The sequence below is a fragment of the Rhinolophus sinicus genome, chromosome 8, assembly GCF_057876585.1.
Source record: "Rhinolophus sinicus isolate RSI-liver-muscle chromosome 8, RSI-T2T, whole genome shotgun sequence".
Taxonomy (NCBI): domain Eukaryota; kingdom Metazoa; phylum Chordata; class Mammalia; order Chiroptera; family Rhinolophidae; genus Rhinolophus; species Rhinolophus sinicus.
In genome coordinates this window covers 61,370,116-61,397,731 of record NC_142508.1, presented here as the reverse complement: position 1 = coordinate 61,397,731, position 27,616 = coordinate 61,370,116, and the positions used below count along the sequence as shown (strand labels likewise).

At 35.7% G+C, this 27,616-nt stretch overlaps 1 protein-coding gene across 3 annotated transcripts in view; it reads left to right on the top strand.

Annotated features, from left to right (window-relative positions):
* The first annotated feature begins 2,163 nt into the window (after positions 1–2,163).
* HYDIN (HYDIN axonemal central pair apparatus protein) overlaps positions 2,164–27,616 on the top strand; it is a 289,372-nt gene continuing 263,919 nt past the window's right edge. For all 3 annotated transcript variants that reach the window (XR_016022033.1, XM_088800246.1, XM_019757602.3), the window contains exons 1-4: positions 2,164–2,239; positions 19,478–19,635; positions 21,638–21,763; positions 26,991–27,110. Coding sequence is in view for 2 of the 3 variants with exons in the window: in XM_088800246.1 (XP_088656372.1) it covers positions 19,501–19,635; positions 21,638–21,763; positions 26,991–27,110 (381 nt within the window). In the remaining variant the exon portion in view is untranslated. The remainder of the gene's footprint in view (positions 2,240–19,477; positions 19,636–21,637; positions 21,764–26,990; positions 27,111–27,616) is intronic.

The following is a 27,616-nucleotide window of genomic DNA, read 5'->3' as shown; positions in this document are numbered from 1 at the left end:
ACTTCTGGGTGGGTTCAGACACAAGCGCAAGGTGCCCCAAATGGCAGGGGCCATATGTTACACTGATCTCCTCTGGTGGGCTTCTCAAAGCCCCTTTCTTTTGACTGGAAGTTAGGTGGTGGGCCTTACACCTCAGCTCTCTTTGAAGAAATTCTCCCTAATCGCCTACTTCTGATCCTTTTGTACAGTCAATGTGTGAAAGGCTTAAGACGTGTCTAACACGTCTTCTTTCTAAATTCTTGGTCTGGTTTCTCTATTTGAAATTTGCTACCTATCGTGCCTCAGCTAAAAAGTCTATTTTAGCATCGTTATAAGGTTTATTGGTTTATTCACTTAGTATTAAGTTCCAACTAGACCAGTGCTGTCCAATAGAAATATAATGCAAACCACATATGTAAGTTAACATTTTCTAGCAATCAGGTTAAAAAAAGAAACAAGTGAAATTAAGTTTAATAATAGATCTTATATGACTCAAAATATATTCAAAATGTTATTTCAATATGAAATCAATTATTAATAAGTATTTTACATTCTTGTTTTGCATTAAGTCTTTGAAATCCGTAGTTTACACCTGTCCCACATTCCAATTCAGACCATCCAAGTGCTCAGTGGTCACAAGTATCTATTGTCTACTGTAGGACAACATGACAGTAGACTGAAAGCTCTATAGGCAAGATTGGCGTTCTTCTTGGTCATTGCTATATACCTCAGTGCTTGGCATACAGTAGGTATTTGCCATTTGTGAAATTGGACTGAAATATAATAGAATGAAAAAATTATCCAGGAAATTGTTCAATGGCTTCCTACAGCACTTACAGTCTAAATCAGTCAATTCTGCACACATTGTTTGTAATTCACTTATCCCATGAGCATTTAAGTTCTAAGGAGACTGAGGTCTCTTTGTCTTGTTCCCACGATCTGCCATCATTCCCAGTATTGTGATATGGAGATTCATGCAGTCAACAGATTTTTATTTCATGTCCATGCTGGGTTGATTATTTGGGGTGCTGGGGATACTGTGTTGAATAACGTAGACACAGTCTCTGACCTGTGGAGCTCACGGACCATAAAAATAACAAGGGCTATGAAGGAAAAAATGGGGGTGACAAGATAGGGTGTGATTGGGGATGAAGGAGCAAGGGAGTAGGGAGAAGTAACCAGTTCTTTGAAGAGTTAGGGGACTGTTTCTTACCACAGCCCTACAGGCTCTCTCCTTCTCAGCCACATTGGCTTTTCATTTACTGTAACATCCCAAATTCATTTCTTTTAACTTTCTGTTTCCTTTGCTTGTGTTGCTTCTTCCTTGCTCTTCTCACGTTTCAGTGCAAATGCCATCTCCTCAATGTGGACTTCTGTGACCCCCCTACTACTGGGCTTATCACCTTACACACTCTTCATCATATCACCACCTTTTGTTTATTATCACAATCTGAAATGATCTTGTTTACTCATCAGTGGTCTCCTACACCATAGGGAAAACTAAGAAATTAGGGACTCTGTCTTGACAATTGCTACCTTCCAGTGGCTAGAAAAGTGCCTCTATGACAAATGTTATGACCCATAATTAGTGATCAATAGATGTTTATTGAATGAATGAATGGATGAAAGCAAGACTTACTAAAAGTCTGGAAAATGTCTTAAGGCAGAATTTGAGTGAAGCCAGAATCAAAATGAAGTCTGGGAAGAACGGCATGTTTTTATCTGTGTTCTCTGAGAAGGAAGATGGGGTTAATACATGTAGAAGTTCTCTTGGACTGTCCTGGGCGTTCCTCAATCTGGGTTCTGGTTCTGTCTCCTGTGAGAATCTACAGTTATGGACGATCCTACTGGGTAAATGGACAAACTTTTGCATATAATATAAGGGGGTTCATGGAGCTTCTGTGGAGGTAAAAGGACCCCAAGTTAAAAATTCTTGTAGAAATGAGAGCCCTCACAGCAACACGGGGAGACAAGTGTTAAATGAGATTATGCATGAAGCACCTTTAAAGAAGTAGGATAGGTGCCTTTGGGAAGAGACAGTGCCCCAGGAATTCTTGAAAACCAAATTCTTTCTCATGAAGCATCGTTGCCTGGGCGTTGCTATGGACGCTTGCCTTCTCCAATCATCGCACGGCTTGCTAGACTATGCAGGACTCTGTGGTTGCTGTGGCAACAGATGGCAACAGTTCCTGACCCTGCAGCGCGGGAAGAGAGCCAGCGGCTTGGAGCCGGGTGGGGATCCCCTTGAACTGCGGCGTCTGTGAGTTGGACGCGGGATCTTGGCGGGGAATGGGGCATGGAATTGCCTGGGGGTGGGGGTGGGGGATGCACCGGGGTCGGAAGTCCTAGCATTGATTATGGGGTCACAGTGTGAGAAGCATGGGGACTGGCCGGGCGTCCCCTCCTTATCTCCCTGCCCTTCATCTCGGGGGCTTTCCAGACTCCACTCCTCCCCTGGTCCCTTCTCCTCACCCCCATTAAAATAGTGGAACCTGCGATTTCGGTTCTTGGGATTCCCCAGCCAGACAGGTAGCAAGCGCCAGGTGTAGGAGGACGGCAGACCTGGGTGTTTGCCTTGCTTCTCACCTCTTACGATATTAGCCAGGAGGCCTTGGACAAATCATTTCCCGTATTTCCTCACAAAGAAAATGGGGTGCCACACCCTCTCCCTCTCTCCCTCCCCTCTTCCTTCTCAGAATGACTGTCCTCACACCCTCAGATGTAACTTCACCTGGATGGTTTCATTTCACAGCCACAGCGGTTCTGTGACGTGACTATGATGATGAACCGCCTTTACAGTTGAGCCGCCTGAGCTCAGCAAGTGCCCCATGGTCAGGGCTACTGAGTGGCTGTTGCTATGACTGTTAACCACCATCTGTGCTACAACCCGGTCCTCTATGTGCTCACCTGTTTACCTTGCTCCCTGCCTCTACTGGGTCTTGTCCTTTTCATTTAAGAATACTTCAGCTAGTATCTATTTCATCACATGCTTCTTTCCCACTCTCCTTTTCTTTACTCCTTAAAGTTATCAAGGTCCTACGTTATGTCCAGTACTAACCTAGGTGTTTAGCAGGAAAGAAACATTATTAAGACAGGATCTGTGCCCTTGATGAGCTTATGCAGTGGAGTCACATTTTACTATATTAGGTTCAGAAGTCAGTGCTAAGGTCAGAGTTGAACACAGTCAAAAATATCCCTGGAAAATCCCTTAAGTCACCTGGGAGCAACCTAATTCAGAAATCGCACCATTGAAAACCTTTAATTCTGGGAATATTTAGACACATTTCATAAAGTTATAATTTATAAACTTTTCCTATTTGTCACCATAAATTAGTAGAAAGAAATGTATCAGTTCCATGATATCTTTGTTCTTCTAAATATTGCTGTGGCCCTCATTTCATACTTCAGTTTCTTCGAGAATGTTGAGGGAGGCTGTCATTATTTAAGTGGCTGTCTGGACATCACTCTTTGCTTGGTGGGGTGGTAAATCCTTAGAATCCTTCTTGCATACCTTCTGTGGTCTCCACAGTCCGAACTGGACTGTTTGTGCCAGCACTGATGAAAACGACACTAGCATTTTCGGGACTACCATCTCACCTCATTCTACAGCCCACTGATTGGACCGGCAAAGACAATCACCCAACTATTTCAAAGGGTTTTTTCCCCCCGTCTTTTGATTTAGCTAAGTGTGAATATAGTTGAAATGCCATCATCCCAACTGATAACAACTCTTTTGGGGTCTTATTATAGAGATAATACTTGCCCTGCATAGGCATCAAACACTTGGTATTGTCGTCTTTTAAAACTTTGTCTTTCTGATGGGAAAGTAATGGTTATCACTTTGTTATAATTTACATCTGCCAGATTACTAGTGAAATCTAGCTGTTAATTAATTATTGGCTTCTGTGGATTGCCTGTCTGTATCTCTGTCCAGTTTAAATTGGGCTCTTCTTTTTGTATTGATTTGTAGGGAGTACTGCACATACCCTGGATATTGCTACTTTTATGCTATATTGAGATATTATTTAAATTAATATTTTCTCTCTATGTTCTTAGCTATTTTTTTAAAGTCAGGTTTATGATGTGTAATTTAAATACTATCAAATTCATTAATTTCAGGTGTATGGTTCTGTCAGTTTTGAAAAATAATAGTCATATAACCACATAAATGTATAGAATGATTCCATTAGCTCAAAAAGTTCCCTTGTACCCACTTGGAGCTAATCCCCTGTCCCCACGTCCAGCCCCCGGCAACCAATGGTCTAATTTCTGTCTCTCTGTTTTCCAGAATACCATATAAATGGAATCTTAAAATACATAGCACTTTTTGTCTGGCTTGCTTTATTTAACCGCTACATTTGAGATTTGTTCATTGTTGCATGTAACAATATTTCATTCCTTGTTATTGCTGAGTACTATTCAATTGAGTGGCTATACCACCAATTGATGGACATTTGGGTTACTTCCAGTATTGGGTGATTATGAATAAATAAGTGCTATAAACATTCACACACAAGTCTTTGTGTTGACATATGTTTGTTTTGTTTTGTTTTCCGGATAAATACCTGGAAGTGAGATTGCTAGGTTCTGTGGTAAGTATACCATAGTATATACTTACTATGTTTAAGTGTATAAGAAAACTCCCAAACTGCTTTCCAAAGTGACTGTACCATTTTGCATTTTCACCAGCATGGTATGAGAGTTTCACTTGTTCTATAGCAAGTGACAATTTTGTTAATTTTAGTTATTCTTGTAGATGTGTAGTGGTATCTCATTCTGTTTTAAATTTGCGTTTCCCCTGATGACTAGTGATATTGAAGAGCATGTACTTAATTTGTTATCCTATCTATTCTTTGGTGAAGTTTGTGTTCATATTTTGTCCATGTCTTATTCACTTGTCTTCTTATTGAATTGTCTTTTAAAGTTAAAAGTTTTTGAATTTTGATGAAGTCAAATTTATCATTTTTTTCTTTTGTGGATTGTGCTATCTACAACTCCCTGTCTAGCCCAACGTAACATGATTTTCTTTGTTTTCTTCTCAAAGTTTTATACATTTAGATTTTACATTTCATTTCACATATTGTATATGAGCAAATTTAGAATTATTTGGGGGAAGGCACAAAAAGACCTCTGCCTTGTGTGTGAGAATGATTCATGCAGTCACAAAGTAGAGGGGACGTTATTATCTGTTATTAATTAGTGGTGTAGTTTCACAAGCTTCAGAACAGTTTTGAGCATATTTCTCCATTCTAGCAGCAAAAACATTTAGAACATGAAAACGCTCATCAAGTTTGAAAGAAACCTACATAGCCTGTGAGTATTGAAACCGCATTTTAACTGGTATGCTTTGGGATCTGTGTAAAGTAGCGGTTCGTGAGCCTGGGTATGTGGACCTTTAGAGTTTATGATTATGTTCATCTTTTGGGGGCCAGTGTTCATAGCTTTTATTCAATTCCCAGTGGGCCTTGGACCTCAAAGGTGAAAGATCAGTGGTTTAGGATGAGCACATTCAGAACGCAGGGGATGGTAAGATACGTGATCATTAAAAGTGAAGAAGCAGCTGGTTCCTGAGAGTAGTTTCTTCCTCTCAAGTGATTTCTTTCAAGTTCTGTTTCCTCATCAACGCTGCAGAGGCACTTAGCGTCTGGCTGCTCTTTCTATAAAACGTCTTGCGAGGGGGATGAGGGCTTGAAACAAGGCAAAAAACAATTGTAGGATCATGGCTAGAAGGACTGCGCTTGGGCGGAGAAGGATAAGCGAGGGATTGACATATCACAGAATGTCTGTATTACAATTTAATTTGAAAAACTGTGCAGTCAGCCTTTTCTTTCTTTGAGGATTTAAAGTGCTTTCATTCTCTGATTTTTTTTTTAAGGGTCGTTTTTATCCTTTGTGTAGGAGAGTGGTTTCTTAGAAAATGTTCTGTGCTCTATTGACAGGCTTGTCGGAGCGTATGGTATTGTTAAAGTGGTGTTCTTCATCTTAAAATGAACACCAAAAAAAGTCAACATGGTTGACTTTAACAGAAACTGTATGAAATGACCAAGAAGGAAATTGCTTGTAATTTCACTGGCATTTCATACGTTTCTTGCATTTTATTTTGAAATGGCATCTCCTTGCTTTCATAGGCTACCTAAAATGTCCTGAATGTAAGGTTGCTCTAATAATGTTATGATCTGACTGCACTGTGTGTGTTTTTAGTTCTTTAAACTACTATTGAGCCCAAGTTAGATAACTGAGTCTAATTCTATGTTCTCTACCACTATGTTGTTGATGCTTGCCTTTTTTTTTTTTTTTTTTTACTACAAACAATCCACCCACATTTGCAGCAGTGGCTTTGAAAAGTCCGTAATTAAAATAAATTTCAAGGTTAAGGTATTTTTATTCATGCCTGAAAACAATTAACAATACTTGTGTCTTTTAAAATAATAACAGTGTGGTAAACATATTTCAAAACCAGGAAGGCAGAAATTTGTGTTTATGAGAGCCAAAAAATTAGTCTTGCAATACTTTGGAATGTCCCTGGTAATTAATTATAGGTGATATGTATTATATGAAACCTCAAAGGTTTTAGCAGGAGGTGGAGAAAAAGGGACCTTTTGTATTTCATTTCTGATATAATCCCTGTCATGTCAGAGGGAATTAAAGTTTAATAAAAAGGAATAACAGAGGGAAGTAATCTAAAAATACTAATTAATAACTTTAGCTTTACCAGAGTGAGATTCTGTAATAAATGTTAGGCTGTCAGTTGCTAAATAATGAAATATTGCAGAGAGGGAAATGGTAACATACTCTTGCACAGTGTGGCTTGTTGTGTTAAAACTGTTAGTGGCAGGGAAGCTTTGTACTTGTTAATCATTTGTGTTTTTACATCGCTGTTTGTAATTACAATTAAACAGATGGTTCCTAAAAAGATAGTGTGTTCTTAGCAATTAAAATCATGGCAAGCTGCTTTTCCTCTTTCCCAACATACAATTAAACTGAATAGAATCACATCCTATGGGTTCTTCAGAGGAAAGGTTCTGTGCAGATTCGAGTAGATTAGTGTTCTTGTTCCCCGTCCCTGTCATTTTGACCCCTGCAAACTGAGAGCTTTGCAGCTGGCAGAGGACTTCCAAGCTTGGGGTTTAGGAAGTAGTTACCCCTTTTCTGCTTTTCCCCTGAATCCTATTATTGCCATGCAATAGAATACGTTTTAAAATGTGATCTTTGGAACAGCCTCTAGCAACCATTGGATGTGTTGTGTCTAATAGGGCTTTCTAAATTCTGGGAGTACAGCTAGCCCATGAAATTCCTCAAAAGGACGGATAAATGAGTCTTTTGTTTTTCTTCCTGAGACAACTAATGTTGACATGTTTGTGAAAAAAAATTCTTTCATTTCAGACTTTTTAATCTGAAAAATATAGAATTTATTTTGGGTTCTAGGGAAGCCAAATTTTCACGTTATTTATAATTCCTATTACAACAAATTAACTTTAGGAGATTTTCTGACGAGGGTTTAGCACCCTATGAAATATTTCAGTGGTTGTAATATGGCTTTGTGGCCAGTGGGGCCCTGGAACCAGACCCCAGCAGAGTTAATGAATGTCCCCTAGAGCAGTGGAGTTGGAGCCTGTGGTGATCTTCTCACAGATGAAACCTTGGACATAAGTGTTTTGTTTGCATGAGCACAAATAGGTCCAAGTACACTTTCAGTGATTTTTAGGTACAGGGTTTTTGTGCCCACAAGTAAGCAGTTATTTGCTGGTGTAATTAACCATCTGCACCTTATTATGAGGATGCAGCTGGTTAATTATGCCCAGCACCAGAGGGCAGGTTAAACTTCTCATATGCATGAGAAGTGGATTTGCAGCAAAGGACACTGACCTTTACAAATGAGTCCCTAAATTTAACCAGTTTTGTGTGAAGTCACCACTCATGGATTTTTGTTTTGTTTTGTTTAGAAGTGAGATTTATATATGGATAATGGTATTTCTATTTGTAAAGTAATTAATACAGAACCATAGGATAGACTTATATTACTATGAGTCAGGGACAAATGAGATCCCTGCTGAGTTTGATTATTTGGGTTCCTCATTTTGGGAAAGTGGTATAGCAGTATGGAGGTACATATATTCGTGAACATATACAAATGACAGCTTGGAGCATCATTGAGACTTCAAATGGGGTAAATTTGTGTATTAACCATTTCAAAATCATTTTCAGCCATAGTTGTACATTATTCTGATGACTTATTGGATGGCTTGTTTGAGAGAATAATAGTATACTGGAAAACAGAATCTTATATTTCAATGTAGGTTAAATTCACAGTCAATGCTAATTGGTTAAGTGTGAAGAAGGTCTGCTAGGGTGAATCTTCCCATATTTGTTTGTCTAAAATTGCCTTTAATTTGCCCTTACTCTTGGAAGATACTTTTGCTGGTTATAGAATTAAAAGATGGCAGTTTTTTCTTCTAACACAGTTGAATGCATCATTCTACCATCTTCTGGCTTCCATTATATTGAGAAATTAGTTCTCAATTTAACCATGGCTCCTTTTAAGATAATCTGTCTTTTTAATTGGCTCCTTTAGTGATTTTTCTCTTTATTTTTGGTTTTCTTCACTCTAGGATGAGTCTAGGAGTGGATCCTCCCACCATCCCATCTATCTAGCTTGGGATTTGTTGGGCTTGAATCTATATATGGTCTTTTTCAACATTTCAGTAAGATTCTCAACTATTATATTTTAGATATTGCCTCTCACTCATCTCTCTTCTGTCATTAAAGGCTACAATGATATCACATCTATGTCCTCTATGTCTCTTAGCTTTACTTGCTGGATTTTCTTTTCTTTTTTATTTTGTCACCCCATGTTGCTGACCTGCATATTTCTTCTGATCTATTTTCTAGTTTAGTTATATTGTCTTCAGTTATTTAAAATATGCTTTTAACTTTTCCAGGAAATATCTAAATTTAGTTACTGTATCTTTCTTTGCTATATGTTCTATTTAAATTTTTAAAACATCTGCTATATAGGTATTTAGTACCTAAATACCCTTTACTTAGAATCATCAGTTTTTAACATTCTGCCACACATTTGCTTTATTTCTCTCTCTCTCTTTTTTTGTTGAACCATTTGAAAGTAAGTTTATGACTTACAGATGGGAGATATCATGACTATTTCTTTATGTGCATTAGCAGGTATTTCCTAAGACTAAGAACATTCTTTTACAGAACCACAGTACTGTTATCACAATCCGTAAACTTAAAATTGATATAGTATATTCACATTTTCTCAAATTTTCAATAATGTCCCATATAATGGTTTCCAAATTTTTAATTAAACCCAGGATCTAGTTGAGGTTCATATGCTGCATTGATTTTTTTAAGCTTTTTAGTTTCCTTTAGTAATACAAGAGTTCTCTTAAGATTTGGGGGGTTTTGTTGGATTTTGTTTTTTAGGACATTGAGGTTTTTGAAGAGTCCAGTTGTTTTACAGAATTGCTGTATTATTTCAAAAAAAATAGATTCCTGTGCTCTGAAGATATCTTCAAGCGTCTGTTAGTACTTCAAACACAGTAAACATAGTTGTTTTATAGTCTGTATCTAATAAGTCCCCAATATGAAGCCTTTGATGGTCTTTCTGCCATCTTTAGTTTCTGCTAATATTGCTCATTGTGTCTTGTTTCCTTGTGTGTTTGCTTATTTCTGTTCCTCTTTGTCCTTGAAATGTTATTTGTAGGCATTTTTCTTTTTTGAGGTCAGGTATGATGGTGCCTTCCTCCATAGGAGATTTATATTTGCTTCTGCCAAGCACCTCAGGATCTGTTAGTCTGGGACTACCCTAGCTCATGGTTTGACATTCTGTAGACAATTTAAGTGGTATGGACCTGGGGTACAAATTTGAGTAGAAGTGACCCCAACTTTTGGGGTATTTTTTTCCCTTCTTTTTCCTTTTTATTCTCTTCTCTGCTTTGCACTATATCAAGTTTTACTATGGCTTTCTGGGGATAGTGATGCAGTGTCCAGTTTTGATTTTGAATCCCAACCTAAAGGGAAGAAGAATCTCTCATTATACTTCCCATTTTGAGCAGACTTTAATCATTGACTTATATCTTGTTGCCCAGCAAGATTATCAAAACCATTTTTTTTAATTAGCAAATGCCCTTAAGGCAAAAGTACCTATGGATTTCTAGTGCTTTACTTACTTCTCTGGTGTTTGATTCCCTTTAGATTTTGGTAATTGCTTATTATCTTCATAGCTTGTTAATACTTTTAAGGATATTAAATTTTTTTTTTCACTTAGAGCTTTTAGTTGTGCTCACATGAATGGTTGGTTCAATTAACCTGTTACCTGCCAATATTGGAAATGGAAATCCTCTTTAATTATAGAAGAATATTTTATTGTTGTCCCTATTAGGGATGTAGGCCTGACACAGATATGTTTCATACTTTTAATGGGAATCAATCTGGTCAACCCCTGTGAAAGCAATGCACTAAGAATTCCTACTCACTATTTACCAGTGTGATAACTGAGAGAAGAAAAATGGTTCTGTTATATGCCAGACAACTCAAGTACAATGGTATAGTATGTAACCAATCTCTGTCATTGGTTTTCATTACTGAATTCTGTTATGATAGCCATCTAGTAAAAATTATAGGAATTACATTTGGCATTTTAATAATAGGTAGACATGCAGCATTTAACAAGTATCTGCCAGTGGGAATGTATGAGACAGTGATCAGTATTGAAAGCCCTCGATTGAGCCAGGGTCAAGCTAGTTTGCTGTTCACTTGCCTTTGGGAATTGCCACATCCCTAATGGCTGGTGGAGATTGATGAAAGCACTAGTTCCTTTCTTCATTGATGTCAGTTGGGGCCATGGAAGGGTCAATGAGTAAATCCAAGTTTGCTCTTATGTGTATAGATGGCTTTACTAAAGGGAGTCCAAACATTTTCTGTGAAAGGAAACCTGATTCCCAGGCATTATTTTTGTCAGAAGAATTTGGTTAACAAATAAGATCACGTTTAAATAATGTTTGTAAATAACTCTTAAGTTGTTAGTACCTGGAGAAAATACCTGTAAAATGTATGAGTTTTCTGTAAAGGATTTTCTCTGTAGCCCTCTATAGACTTTCATCTTTAAAATCTGAAAAAAATATTTCCAGTTATCTCTTCTGGACTCACACATTCCAGATGACCTGGAATTTTTGGATCCATGTGAGATTCTGCAGAGAACTTGCTATATGCGAGTTATATTTAAATGTGGGATTGGTAAGAGCAGAATAATTTGTGTATGGAATTACCTGTCCTGTGTTACCTAATCCAAAAATCCAATGAGTTTTCATGATTTCCAGATTTCTGGGCATCCTTAATGTTACATTTGATGGTACAGATGAATTAATCTATGCATTATATGTAAGTGCAAAATATACATGCTTATTCTCTCCTATTTTAATAGAAATGGGGCATTTTCAACTTGCTTTGGAAATAGCAACTCACACCATTGCATAGTAGTTATTTGCAGATCTTCCTAATAAACTCCAGGAATAAATTTCAGGTAAATGTATGATTTCTAAAAATATAAAACAATTATCACTAGAGAGTTCTAGATTTCAAGTGACAGAAAGTTACCTCAAACTTCAATACAGCTTAATCAAAATAAGGAATTTCTTCATCCATTTAGTTAGGACACTAGGATAGCTCATAGAATCAAAAGAAGAGCCACAGATAACAGGACCTCAAAATTTAGAATTGCTTTCAATACCACTCTGATTCACTTATATTCATCTTTCTTTTCTCCTGTCATCTATCCATCCTGCTCACATTTCTGCTTTTATCTCCTTGGCTTTGTTCTGCAGAAAGCCTTCTTCATCTGACGAGGAAGATGGCTGCTAATAAATAGCTTTAAATTTATTTTCAGCCCAGCAAGTCCAAAGGAAAAAACTTTTCTTTCTCAGTGTCCAGCTATCATTCATGGAAAGCATTCTGATTGGCATTATTAGGGTCACAGATTCCCAGAGCATAGGAGAATAAGATACTATGATTGGCCAGATCTGCCCACCCCTTCTGGACAGGGCAGCGGGTTCTTACAGGAAGGAGAATAGGAGGAGGAAATTATACTGGACAGTCAAAAGAAGTCCTTTACAAGAGTAGATTGTTAAGAAGAGTTAAAAGCTGTTAAAGAGTATTCTTAATTGAGTACACATTCTTGAATTCAAGTAAGATAAATAGATTTAAGAAAACTAATCCCATTATAGGCATATAAGAAGATCTTTTCTCATGTTAGAAAATTCTATAGATTAGAAGAATTGATACAGCATCCTGGAGGAAAGTTTGACTGAATTAAGGATTGTTGTTAAATGTTACAAAAGGATATTAATACACCCAAGATTATTTTATTAGTTTCAGGTATACAAAACAATGCAATAGTTAGACATTTCACTCCTCACAAAGTGATAACCCCCCATGCCCAATCTATTGCCACAAAGGAGTCACTAAGAAATGGTAGACTGCGGCTTAATTTTTTTTTTTTTTTACATTTTAATTTTTGCTAAATTAACATTTAGCAGGATGAGACCATTACATCTATTGTTGATACTAAATATGAATAAGCCCTCATTGATTTGATGGTTGGATCCCAATTTAGGAAGTTTAGTTATCAATGAGTAGTAATTTAAATATCTCTTCTTCCTTGTGATAATATGAATTGCCTTTCATTCATACAAAGCTTATAAAATAGATTATCTTAAGTAATGTGTGTGTGTGAATTAAAACAAATTCTCCAAATGAACATTCATCATTTGTAATAGCTGTAGTGTGTGTGTATGTGTGTGTGTGTATTGAAACAAATTCTCCAAATGAACATTCATCATTTGTAATAGCTGTAGAAACCAAAGGCAATTTCACAAGCCTACCAGTCTTTAGACTCTGGTGGTGATAGAATCAGTGGCATATAAATTGAAAGTTATTATATTTTAGTAAGGCAAACATGGATTTAAAATAGCTTGTCTGTCATGTTTAAATGAGCATATTTGACAAAATGAACAAGACCAAAAAGTGCTTTTGCAAGTTATGGTCTGAATGGCTCTCAAGTTATTCATGCTATCGTAATACATTACAAATAATAGATGGGCTGCAATTATTTATAAGGAATTCACTTTGTCAAGAGACTGTGGCCAGCTCATATGACACTTGTGTCAAAGAACATTTATTGGCTCAGATAACTCAAGTTCCTGGCTGGATCTAAGGATTCAAATGATGTCATCGGAATTGTCTCTTGGCACTGCTTTCTTTTGTGTGTCTTCATTCGTAGACAGCCTCTCCCTTCATAAGGGCAAGAGGGCTGCCATCAACTTCAAGCTCGTATCCCCCTTCTCAGAAACCTCAATGGAAAGAAAGCATGTCTTTTTTTCAGTAGTTTCAATAAAGTCAGAATTAAGCCTCATTGGCTCTGATTGCTTTGACTTGGGTCATTTGCCTTGTCACTATGCCTGGGGAGTTGTGATATTAGGGTAAACCACTCCAGGATTAGAATAAGGAGTGGGGTATTTTTCTGAGAAAAAAAGGATATTGATCCCAGAAGAAGAGTTAATGGATGTAGAGTAGTAAAAACCAATAAATATCTGACAAATGATTCTTTATTAAAATGAAGATAACTTTCAGAAGGAAAACATAATAAATGGTTTAGTGATTGAGCTGCCCATCCAATTATTCAACAAATATTTATTGACTCTGTATCAGGCACTATGTTAGGCATATATACAAAGTGTGATAAAAAAATGTGAAAGTTTAAATTAAAAAAAAATTATTACAGTAAAAGACACATTGCTGATAATCTCCCTTAAAATATTCCCCCTCACTTTGAACACAATTATCCCATCGTTATTGCCACTTTCTGAAGCAGTTCTGGAAGTCCTCTTTTGTGAGTGTCTTTAGTTGCGCTGTCATGGCTGCCTTGATGTCCTGAATCATTCTGACTTTGGGGAAGAGCCAGAAGTTGCACTGTGCCAGAGCCAGTGAATAAGGTGAATGGGATCACACCATAATGTTTTTATTTGACAAAAATTGCCGTATACCAGAAGTGATGTGTGACACGGATCCTTTCCATTGTGATCACAAAATACGATGAATGCTGCTGCCGAGTGCCATCCAATGGAAAGGCAGGGATCTTCAATATAGGAAGCGGCGCATCAAACCTTAGTAACAGTGTGTGACAAGTTTCAACTTGTTCAGTGCTGTCAGTTGGGCGTGAGCTATGGTTGAGAGAAGGTGTGTTTTAAAGTGTGTGGTAAATCATCCTCCATCACAATGCTCCATGTCACACACTGCTTCTGGTACATGACAATTTCTGGTATACGGCAAGTATGTCTACCCTATTTTGTCAGTAGTAGAAGTCTTGCCACTTTTAAACATTGATTTAGTGTATTAATGTTTTTAATTATGAAAATTTAAAAGCATGCACAAAAGTGGAGAGAATAGTATAATCCAGATTCAATAGTTACCAACGTTCTCCCATTTTTGTTTCATCTATCCTTCCCCCTCACACACCCACACCCACACTCACCACCACTCTCCCGCATTTTTTCCTGGAGTATTTTGAAGAAATTCTCAGACATAATTTCTCTTTACCTATAAATGCTCAGTATGTATCTCTAACAGATAAGAATTTTCTTTAAAAAAAAAAAATCATATCCACAGTATCATCCCACAAAAAAAGAATAACAATTATTTTATGTTATCTATTACTCATTTATTGGAATCATGATCCAAACAAAGTCCACCCTTTACACTTGATTGGTATAAGACTCTTAATTCATCTCTCTCTCTCCCTCTCTCTCTCCCTTCCTCCCTCCCTCCTTCCTTCCCCCCCTCCTTCTCTCCCTCCCTCCTTCTTGTGCTATTTATTAGTTGAATAAACTAGGTCATTTTCTTATAACATTTCTGACCTTCAGGATTTGCCTTAATTATATTCTTACAGAATATGTATGTTCCTCCATTCCCTATATCTCCTGCAACCTGGCTGGTAGGTCTAGAGGCTTAATTAGATTTCATTTTAGATTTTTGTTAATAGTTCTGCATAGGTGGGGCTGTGCAGTGTACCGTGTCAGGCAGCACATAATATGTCTGGTTTTCATTCGTTTAGTGTTAAGATTGATTTAGAGGGCTCAGGTGTTGTTAGCCTTATTGAGCTGTTATCAAGTTCTTCAGCAACACCTTTTTAATGCTTTTAGCATTTATGATCCTTCATTTCATTAGGATCTATAAAATGGTTATTATTTTCCCATCATTTCTTCTGCATTTATAACCTGGAATTCTTATATGAAGAATAATTTTCCCTCATCAACTATTTGGTTAACTTGCAATGCAATTTGTACAGAAAAAGTACAGGATAAATGGTTGATTCTTCCCTTTTATTATTTCCAGACTAATTAGTTTGGACCCTAGCACCTTCCAAAGGTGACTAATGATTTTCTTAGTATCATTTGAACTCAGATTTTTTAGAGACTAATTTATTGCAGACTTGTTTTTTTATGCTCAACGTGTTTTATATTTGGTGAATGGGAACTCCTTCAACTTGCTCTGGGTCCTTTAGACACAACCCCAGTAGCCTTTGATAACATCCTTATTTTATAGTGTAATAGAATGTTCCAAGTTTGTCTTATACATTTTGTGCCCCGGACCTCGAGTTACCCATTTCTCCAAGGAGCTGTGGTTCCTTTTAGTGGGAAATGCTATTTTGAGACCACACTATGTCCCTGGACTGCCATTACTTACTGGGCTTTTATTGCTTCCAGGCTTTTTCGGTAGAGAGGTTATTTAAAAGGAGAAAATAATCATGAGCTCACACATATTTTCAATTTAAATTTAAGATTATAGGGTTTCTTAATTTAAGAACTTACTTGGTTTTATACTTTTTTAAATGCTGAAATACTTGGTTCCTAACAATATTGGTATAACTACTTGTTTTTAAAGTATTATTACTAATGTTATAACTAACAGACTACTATCTATTGACAATATACAGTCAAAATACTTTGTTGTAAGGTCAGTTGGAATAATTGTTTTCTCTTTGTGTTTATGACTCCAACTTGATATACAGCAAGGTTCATTTGTTTCATTTGTTACAATTTTTAAGAATTGATTGTTTAAATGTTTTAAAATGTATTTTTAACAACTTTATTGAGATATAACTCACATACACAATTCATGCATTTAAATTGTACATACAATTCAACAGTTTTTAGTATATTCACAAATACATGCAATCATCAACACAGTCAATTGTAGACTATTTTCATCACTTCAAAACGAAGTCCCATACTTTTTGGTATCGCCACATGCCATGCCTTCATCCCTCCCAGTCCTAAGCAACCACAAATTTAAATTTACTTTCTCTCTAGAGACTTCCCTGTTCTGAACACTTCAGGTGAATGGACTCATGTAATATGTGGTCTTTTGTGATTGACGTATTTTACTAAGTATAATGTTTCTGAGGTTTATCCATGTCTGTGACCCAAGGGGGTGCTTCAGATATCTTCACAAAAGTGTCCTGTCTGTGGATAGTTTCTAGTTAGTCTTTTTGTGAGGGAGACCGACGTTGTTAACTACCTATTCCACCATGTTGATGCTGTCTCTTGCCATATTATTTTATATTGTAATAATTTTGTGTATTACATTTGCTTTGTCTTTGCTTAGTATGTCTTCTTTACTTTTTCTAAAATTTCTTTTGGCATTGAGGAAGGTTTATATTTATGTTCAGTAGTTTTCTTTGTATATAAACCTTCTACAGGGCCTATATTAGTTATCTATTGCTGTATGACAAATTACCCAAATATCAGTAGCTTAAAGCAATGAGTATTTGTTTTCTCACAGTTTCTATGGGTCAGAAATGTAGGTGTGGCTTAGCCTCCTACTCAGAATCTCTCATGCATTTCTACTCAAGCTGTTGGCCAAGACACAAACCATTTCAAGGCTCAACTGGGGCTGGCAAATCTGCCTTCAGGTTCATTCACATGGTTGTTGGCAGGCCTTAGAAGATCCACTTCCAAGCTCACTCATGTCATTGCTGGCAGGGCTTGGTTCCTCACCACATGTGCCTCTCTATAGGCGTCCCAAGTGTCCTCACAGTGTGGCAGCTGGTGATTGGAGAGAGCCAGACAGTGCCCAAGACAGAATGAAGTGTCTATAACTAATCTTAGAAGTGACATCCATCACTTGTGCTGTGTTATATTTTTAAGAAACCTAAGTACAGCCCACACTAAAGGGGAGGAGATTACACAAATACTTGAATGCTTGGGAACAAGAATCATCGTAGGAACTGTCTACCATAATTCCCTAAATCCTCCTTTATTCAAATATCTGGTTAAATGGTTTGACTCCTTCCTATTTCTTATACAACTGTCAATGACCTTATTCTACTTTTGGATTTCTTTCTCTTTTTTCCTTTTATTTTAAAATTGCATTCTTTCTATTTTGTCAGAAAATACAATGTTTAAATTCTATTCTTCTCCTCATGTCCTCAATTTCACTTTAATCTTAGCCCTACAATTAAATACATGAAATGCTCATTATCAGTCCTTTTGCCGATGTTCTCCAGTCACCTTTTGGTTGGATGAAGACCATCCTCTAGTAGATTCCACAGGAAGGGAACATCTTTACAATAGTTCTTGAATTTTTGCATGTTCAAAACTCCTTTTCTGTAGTAGCCATGATAATTGAAGGATAGCTTTGCTGTGTATAAAATCCTTGGCTCACTCTTTTTAAAGTTTTTAGAAAATGTTGCTCCTCTGTTTTCCCATTTCATAGGTTGCTTTTTCAAACTCCAGTGACATCTCATTCTCTTGCCCCTGTAACTTATTTTACTTTTTTGCTTGGAGGCTATGAGGAGTTTTAAAAATTCTTTGAAGTCTAATAGTTTTTCTAAGATAATGACTCAGAGTTGATCATTCTGGGTCAATTTTCCTGGGTACATACTGGTCCCTTTTAATTATATTTCCTTTTATTTCTGAAATTTTTTCTTGAGTTATATAGTTTTTTGGGGTCCCCCCCCGTTTCTTCCACCATCCCCCCCACTCTGGTTCAAGCTGTTGTTTCTCAGTCTAGTTGTGTAGGACACAGCTCCCTGGCCCATGCTGGTATTAGGAGCCTTGCGCTCCACCTCGTCTGAGGCAGTCGGTCATCAGTCGGTTGCTCACAGCAGCTCACTGCAGCTCTTGCCAGCTGCTGGCCACTCACGCTGGCCACCGGCCGCTCATGGTGGCAGCCGCTGTGGCAGCACACAGCAGCTCACGGCAGCACTCAGCAGCCCACGGCAGCTCACGCCAACCTCTGGCTGCTCACGACAGCCCAGCTCCAGGGAGAGCTGTTGTGCACAATCTTAGCTGTAGATGGCGCAGCTCACTGGCCCATGTGGGAATCAAACTGGTGACCTTGGCGTTAGGAGCATGGTATTCCAACCATCTGAGGCACCAGGCCGGCCCCCTTGGGTTATAATTTTAAATATTAGTTCCATCCCAGTACTTTGTTTTTCTTCTTCATGGGCTCCAATTATAGCATGTTGGATCTCCTTTGTCTTCTAGTTCAATCATTTGTTCTCTGATCTTTTTTCCTTTTTTAAAATTTCATATTAATTTATTTGTTTTACTGCTTTACTTCAGTGTACTTTATTACATTTTCATTCAAATCTATTTTCCTTATGCACCTCTTTCCCCTCCATTTTGGTCTGGTAATGCCTTACTGTCTTTTGAACTTTTTAAGAACTTTAGGGTTTTTTTATTTGCCATTGTATCGAGCATTTTTTAGTTAGTTTTTCTTTGGAGGGTGGGCACAGGGTTGGATAACCTAGCCTGCTATTACTGAAAACGGAAATTACTTACTTAGTCATAAATGTCCCCCCGCCCCCGCCCCAGTTGCAAGTGTCCTGCTAAAAGTATAAAGAAGGATATGCAAAGAGAGATGTTATAGTTCTTTGATTTGGAGATATACAGGGTACCTGTGTAATACCTTATTAAGACGATAAACTTCAAAACTTCTTCAAAAACTTCCTGTTCCCCATCTCATCTCATGCTACCTTTTTTGATTCTCTGCCCAGCTATGAAGGCCTAAGGCCTTGTTTGTTTTTCTGTTTGAAGGATGTCATGAGAGACAATTGTCAAATAAGCAGATAAAGTAGCAAATTATGAAGTATATTTATTGAGCACTGTTTATTTGTTTATCTGGGTAAGGTAAAAGTGCCAAAATATAAGAACTGTGTGTATTTCCATGTCTTCCCTGAGCTTCATCCCCAATCACTTGGTTAGTATAAAAGGGATCCTAAATTTTGGGAGGAGGCTAAATCTAGACTAGTTACATGGAGTAGACACCTTTGGTTAAGGCATTTGTTCCAAGCATTTGATGTATTTTTGAAGATCAGTATTTTCTAAACCTCCCCATATTTGAAAAAGCTTTAAAAAAATTGTGGCCTGGCCTGTATTCAGGAATTAACTGTATTTGTTCTAAAACTTTTTTTCACTCTTAGGTGAGCAAAGGAAATAACTAAAAATGACAAGTAGAAGACTTGAGGAATCCATGGGGGCTGTTCAGATGGGATTAGTCAAAATGCTTAAAGGATTCCAAAACAAAGTTTTGCCACCCCTGATTCCAAAGGTAGTTACAGAAGAAGAAGTAAACCGAATGGTAATGTATCAGAGAATTTCAGTGTAAAATACTTAATACAGTCTCCTCAGGAGAATGACAGCTGCTCCTTGGCATTCTCAGAATATCAAAGAGAATTACTGACTGATAATATAAATTTAGTGAGCAGGGTAGCCTGTTGCAGAGCATAGGCACCTTTTAAAGCCTGAGAAGTTTTTGAAATTATATACATCAAAGTAGAGGCTTAAGGTAGTCAGTTGGAGTAAGACTATGGAAGCAAATTATTAAGATTTTCTAAATATTTGGTTGAAACCTGTAAGACTCATTTGTGTAGTTCAAATGCAATCAAATATCAGAATTTCATAGGTTTTAACCTAAATAATCTATTATCTGTTGATTGGCAAGAGTTATTTTTGTTTGTATATTTGTAGAACATAGAATATTAAAATAGTGACTATTGTAGATAGGAAAAATACATTATTTTTTTCTTTCTTTTAAAATAAAAATACTTATATTTTTAATGAATTATAAGGATTTGGTGAGAATTGAATTATAAACTACATGCTATAGAAAATATCAATAGCAATTTACAGTGTTAGATATAGTATTTACTGCAGTCTCAAGTTACATTCCAATTAGTAAAATAAAATCTATCATCATTTTCTTTTGTGGTGATTATTGTTTCTTATTTAAGGTAACTCCTGACTTTTTGCCTTTAAGAGTTTATTTTTATTTTAATTACAACACAGCTGATAGCCTCTTAACATTTTAGTATTCTAACCTGGGTTCCAATTTTTAAAAAACCCAAAAAAACAAGTTAGAAGCTATATTCGTAATATGCCTTCATTTAAATGGATTCAATCACAGAAAATAATTCTGTAGTGAATTTGAAAAGCATTGATTTTTAACCCAAGATGAAATAAATCAGCTAAATTGGATGCCTCTGATTGTTTTGCAAAGTCTTGTCACATCTGAAGCATTACATTGCTGCCAATGATCGTAATCTTGTATCTAGATTAGGCCCTGGGTGCTGGTCTTGACTGTATCACTGTCCGTATCCAGCTTGTGATACTGTGCTATAGTTTTGCAAGACACTAGTATTGGGGAAACTGGGCAAATGATATGTGGTTTCTCTCTGTAGTATGTAAATTACAAGTTTAATTAAAAAAAATCCTTTCCTGATGTTAAATAAATAAATAAATAAATAAACAAGTCAGCAAATAAATAAATAAATAAATAAATAAATAAATAAATAAATAAAGTAGGCCCTGGAATAATGAGAACATTCCAGAACAATAATAATAATAGTGATTAGCCCTGGGTAACTAAGCCCTTGTTGGGTTATTCAAATGATAAATGATAGGTTACATTTTTTTTTTTCCTCATAACATTAGGAAGTGTTAAAACATTTTGTGTTCTTCTTTGGGTATGTGAATATGACTAGCAGCCAGATCTGATGATTGGCTTAGAGCTCCTTTAAAACAAGGTCTAAATGTGCTCTTACGGTTTCTAAAGAGTTCCGATTCATTTCTAAGTAGTGTCATCACACTTCCCAGTTCCTTTACATTTTGTAAGATTGCTCTTTAACCTAATATAATAGTTAAACACCCCAAACTTTGCTTGCAGGTTGTAACTTCAGTTGAAAAATAGAAGTATTTCAGTCTCCGTAGCTCCAAAGCCTGAAAGTGGTTTGAGAGAGTTTTATGCTCAGATGCCTCTTCTGAGCATAAATGTTAAGCTCTTTGGACATGTTCCTGTGCAATTTCTTGATTCCCCTTTCCCCGAGGTTCCTTTGTGTGATTCCTTCCAAATCATAAGGAAATAGCAACCACATGCCATTTCAAATTACTGAGCAAAGAGCTCACAAGTGCATGGGTACTTCTCTTATATTTTTAGTTATTTTAAATATTTTATAAGGGAACTTAGTGGCATTCCAGAATTATCCTGAAAGTTGCAAACAGAAATTATTCATTACTGGTGCTTATGAAAACACTGTTTCAGTATAACCATTTATGAATCTTTGGCTCGTTGTTTTAAATTCTAGCTAACACCCTCAGAGTTCCTGAAGGAAATGTCCCTCACCACGGAGCAGATACTGGCTAATACACGGTTTATGTGCCGACCACAGATCATCGAGCTTTTAGATATGGGGGAAACCACACATCAAAAGGTAGCTACTTTCTGTCATACCTGCATATAAAGTTAGGCCCTGTAATAATGTGACCATTCTAGAACAACAGTAAGTAATAGTTATTGTTTCTGTGCTAATGAACCAATTACTGAGTTTGTTTTATACATTCTTTTTCTACCTTTGTTGACCTTGATATCTGTGATTTGATGTGGAGAGAATTACAATTAATAAGTACAAATAACTTTTGACTAGTTACATTTCTTTCTTAGGTACTTCTGGACACTATTGTTTACAGATTAGGAGTAATTCCAATAATTAAATTAGCCAAACCTAATTAAGTTATATATTTAGCACAAGAAATCCCTCTTTACCTGAGCTGTCATCAGTAGATAGGAAGAGGGCAGAATTGTTTATTAAAGTAGGCATTTGTTTTGTTTTCTGGCTCATTTCCAGCAACAAATGTATCCGTTTAGTCTCTAAAGAAGATATTTTAACATGTTTCTATGTTCTAATGTAAAGCATATATTCTAGGCTTTAGGAACACATAGTTATAAAATAAGGTCTTATTTTCTGCTTTTTAATTGCTTGAATTATATGTTTTAATTTTTATGTAGAAATTATGCTATGAGCCTCCATCAGTTGACTGCTGAAGATTCGCTCCTTAGAGGGTTCCTCAAACTATTCCTGAGCATTTTTCAGTTATTTCCCGTATGACAAACGAGACCCTGACACTCTTTTGCTTTCGCTGCAACACCATTGCCTGTCCTATCTAGGATTTGCATAAAAATTTACTTTCCTCTGAGCACTGCTAGCTTTAGTTATTATTTATCCTTTTCCCCATAACCACTCTGTAACTTTGAGGCAAGGAACATGGCTTTTCTAGTGCTAATTCATCCTAAGTAAGGGCTATTTGCTCCTTTCCCACAGCATAACTAATACCAGACTAGGCGTATTTTTCTGTGCATATTGCTTGCATGTGCGTGTGCATGTGTGTGTGAGTGGATTTAACGTATTTTGACTACTGCTATGAAGGATGAGGAAATTAGTACATTTTGCTATATCTCATCTTCTCTTTCTTCTTTCAACTCAGTTGTTTTTATTTTATTTTATTTTACTTTATTTTATTTTATTTTCAGGAGTTTCATTTGTCTTTTAGTTGGGTGACAGTCATCCTCTACTAATTTCTTCAAGAAGAGCTTATGGAAACTATATTTCCTTGATTGTATATGTTTTACAATGTTTGCCTGTTGCCTTTATACTGAAGTGCAGATTTGTTAGGTATAAAATTCCTGGGTCACACATCTTTCCAATAAGAGCTTTGCAGGCCTTTTTCTCACTACCTTCTGGCTTTAAATAATGGTATGTAAAAGTATGAAGCCAGCTTGTTTTCCCCACTACAGATGCTTTAATCTTTTATCTTGTATGTCCAAAGATTGTTTATTCTAATTTAATGTCCAACAATTTCATTAGGATGTGATTAAATTTTTCCTGAGACATTGTGTACCTTGATTTTATTCCTACAAAGTTTTTCTTGAATTACCAAGTATTTGTTCATGCCATTTTTGGTTCTTTTCTTTAGGAATATCAATTATGAACGTGTTGGACCTTCTTTGTCTGCCCTTCTACATCTTGTATGTTCTCTCTAATCCATTTTTAGCTTTCTGTTCATTTTCATTTTACTGTGATTACGTACACCAGGCTATCTTCTGTGTCTCTTACTTTAAGTTTTGTGTGTGTGTTTCTCTTAAAATTCATTCTTAAGCTTGACCAGTTCAGCATACTTGGGTTGTCTCACAGCATTGGACACAGTTAGTGTTTCTTTTTGTATCCTTTTATTCACATATATCTCAAATATCACATTCCTTTGGTTTTCTTCATGGTCTACTTCATGGGTTGCTTTTTTCTTATTTTATTTATTGGATCTTTTTCCTCTTCCTGATCACTAAATGCTGGAGCTCCCTGTTCTTGGTCCTTGAACCTCTTCTTTTCCTTCTGAACTCACTCCTTAGGTGACCCCTTCTGGGAACAATGCTTTAAATCCCACTTTTTAAATTATTAATTTCATAATTATATCTCTTGCTACAGCCTATAACCTGAACTATATAGATCATACATTCAGCTCATATATTCAGTTAATTTCTGGCTAACTTCACTCAATTTTATGTTTTTGAGACTTACGTTGTGTTTAGCAGTAGTTTATTCATTTTTATTGATGTATAGTATTCCATTGTATGACTATACCACATTTATTTTTCCTTTTTATTGTTGATAAGCATTTGTTTTTTCCCCACATTTTCACTATTATTAATGATGCTATTATAAACACTCTTGTACATATCTTTTAATGAACATGTACACATTTCTATTGGGCATATACATACAAGTAGAATATTTAGGTGATAGGCTATGCATATGTTTTGCTTTGGTAGATAATTGCCAGTTTTCTAAAATGACTGTACCAGTTTATGCTTTCACTAGCTGTGTGTGAGAATTCCAGTTGCACTACATCCATGCTAATTTTTAATATTGTCAATCTCTTTAAATCATTTTATTGGTTGTGTAGAGCTGTCATGCTGTGGTTTAATTTACAATTTCTAGATTTGGGCACCTTTTCCTATTTTATTAGCCATTTGGATATTGATAACATCTTTTGTCAATTACATGTTTATTTTTTGTGTGCATTTATTACTGATTTTGAGGAAGTTCTTCAGATGTTCTGGAGACTAGTCCTCTATCAATTACACATATTGTAAATAATCTTCTATTGTTTGGCTTTCTTTTTTTATTCCCTAATGGGTATCTTTTGATGAACGTAAGTTTTAAATTTCAATATGACTTAATTTACCAATATTTTCATTTATGTTTTGTATTTTCTGTGTCCCATTAAAGAAAGTTTTGCATTCTTTAACATCATGAAGATATTCTTTTCAGTTTTCTTCTGAAAACTTTGTTGTTTTACCTTTCACATTGAGAGCTTTGATATACTTGGAATGGTGTGTGATAGGGATTAAATTAATATTTTTCGTGTGGAATATCCATTTAATAAAACACCATTTATTGAAGGAAAACTATCCCTTCCCCAGTGCTTTTTAGTGTTACCTTTGTCATAAATCAAGCATCTATATATTTAAGGATTTGTTTCTGGGCTTTCTCATCTGTTATATTTGTATTTATGATAAATACTGTGCTAGTATCTCACTGTTTTAATTACTATGATAAGTAACAGTATACGATGTTAAATAATGTAGGGAACAATTGAGATCTTGCTCCTTGGAATATGTCATCAGTTTGGCTCAAATAAACTCTTATAAAAATTTTAAAAAATATATGATTATGATAAATCCTGCTACCTGATAAAACAAGTCCTCCTATCTTGTTCTTCAAATGGATCTTGTCTATTCTTGGTCCTTTTCCTTTTCCATATAAATTTTATAATCAGCTTTTCAATTTCCCAAAAAAATTCTGGGATTTTTTTTTTTCATTGGGTTTCATGAATTTTTGTATCAATCTGAGGAGTACTTGACATCTTTAAAATATTGAGTCTTTTAATTCATGAACATGGTATTATACTCCTGTATGTATGTAGGTTTTTAAAAATTCCTCGCAGTAATATATACTCTTAAAATTTTATTAAATTTATTGGGGTCATAGCTAGAACATAGAAATATAATTGATTTTTGTATGTCGATCTTGTACTTAGTGACTTTGATGAATCACTTACTAATTCTACCAGTTTATTGGGTTAGTTATTTTGAATTTTGTAAATAAACATTTTTTTCTTCTGGAGTAAAGACAACTTTGTTTCTTCTTAATCAATTTCAAATGTCAAAATAATCTTCAATTTCTAATATAAACCCAACTTGGTCATGATATGTTATCCTTCTTAGATATTGTGGATTTTCAATTTGCTAATGTTGTATTGCTTTTTGTTTTTTGAATCTACGGTTCTTGAGTAAGACTGGCCTATAATTTTCCTTTTTCCTACTGTCTTTCTTAGGTATATGAAAGTTATGCTGATATTATCAATTGAGTTAGGAGATTTAATTTTTTATTTTTCTTTCCTTTGGCAGAGTTTCTGTATTTAGAGTTTGGAAGAGTTTCCAGAATATTTGAGTTGTAGCTTCTTTAAATGTGTATTAGAATTTGCTTGTAAAGTTATTTGGGTCAGAGTTTTTGCTATGAAGGATTTTTACTTACAAGTTCAATTTCTTTAAAAGTAATAGAACTATTTGTATTTTCTATTTCTTCTTGTGCTAGTTTTGATAAATTGCATTTTTGTAGGAATTTGTACCTTTTATCTAAATTTTCACATTTATTGACATCATATACATTTATTGTCTTTTTACTTGGTTCAGATTCTGTAGTAATGTCCCTATTTTCGTTCTTTTATTGGCTCTTTGTACCTTCTGTTTTATTTTCTTGATTAGACTTACTAGTTATTTTATCAATTTTATTAGTCTTTTTGAAGACTCAACTTTTGGCTTTATTATTTCTATAATCTCGTTACTTTCTATTTCATGAATTTCTGCTATTGTTTTTGTTATGTCATTTTTTTTTTCATTTGTTTTGGTTTTAATCTATGTTTTCTGTTTTATCAATTTCTCTTATTGTTTTTGTTATGTCATTTTTTTTTCATTTGTTTGGGTTTTAATTTGTCTTTTGTGTTTGCTCTTGTATTTCTAAATTATTGAGATGAACGCTTATATCTTCAATTTCCATACTGGGTGCCAGGGTGTCCCAGGCTGCAGCCAGGGACCTAGAGGACATCGTGGGATAGGATAAATTTTTAAGGAAAAATGGCAACACTCAAAACGTTTTGGGTAGTACACAAGCTATTAGCTTGAGATAATTTACAGTTTCAACATTAATCATACTATCTTGTTGGCTCTTTAGTGCCTCCACGCAGGTGTTTGTTGATACTGCTTTTCTTGTTATTCTCATAGGGGAATTGGTTCAAGTTACCTTATTTACCATTACTAGAAATAAAAGGTTTGAGGTTTGGATTGGTGTTCTCATTAGACTCCGTTGTTGTTGTTTTTAAACTGAGGACCACTACAGGTTGTATTTTTTTTTTTTTTTTTTTGTATTAAAGAAACTGATGACAATCACCTTACTAATTAGAACAATTATTGTTTGTAGTAGTTACTCCTTTTTGTTTCCTATGTTCTTAGTATTAATATCCATAGGCCTATGTTACATTTTCTTATCTTCCCCAGTCATTTTGCCACTGTGTGACTATATGTTTAATTTATTCTTTCAACTGCAGTTTTCAGGAATTGACATGGATCAGGCATTATTCCAGCCTTTTCCATCAGAAATTGTATTTCAGAACTACACTCCCTGTGAAGTCTATGAAGTTCCACTGGTTCTGAGGAACAATGACAAAGTGAGTATGTTCACTGGTATGACTGTATTTTTCACGGATATGTAAGAAGGGATTAAATAAAATGGCATCATGTAGGATCTTAGATAAGTTCTTTAATTTGATAGACCTAGGAAAATAGATGAAAACATGCCCTTTGACTGTAAGCTTAATGAAGACAAGACTATGTTGGTTGGTTTGCTATATGTTCAGTCCCTGTGCAGTGCCCAAGAAACAGTACACTCCCAACTTGTGAACTAACATTTTGTTGAATAAAGGATTGGCTAGATGAATGTCATGAAGTTCTCATGTGTGACCAGTTGAGCTAGCCTTTCATTTAAGACAGGGCAATTACTATTCATGTTTACATACTTTGCATTAGAGCCTCCAATCCCTAACGGAAGATACAAACTCTACTCATATGAATTGCTGTTGTTCAGTCAATACATTTATATTCTACAAATTGTATTTAAAAAAACAACAACAAACTTCTAAAAAATGGAGATCCCTTCCCCCCTCTTTTATCTCCT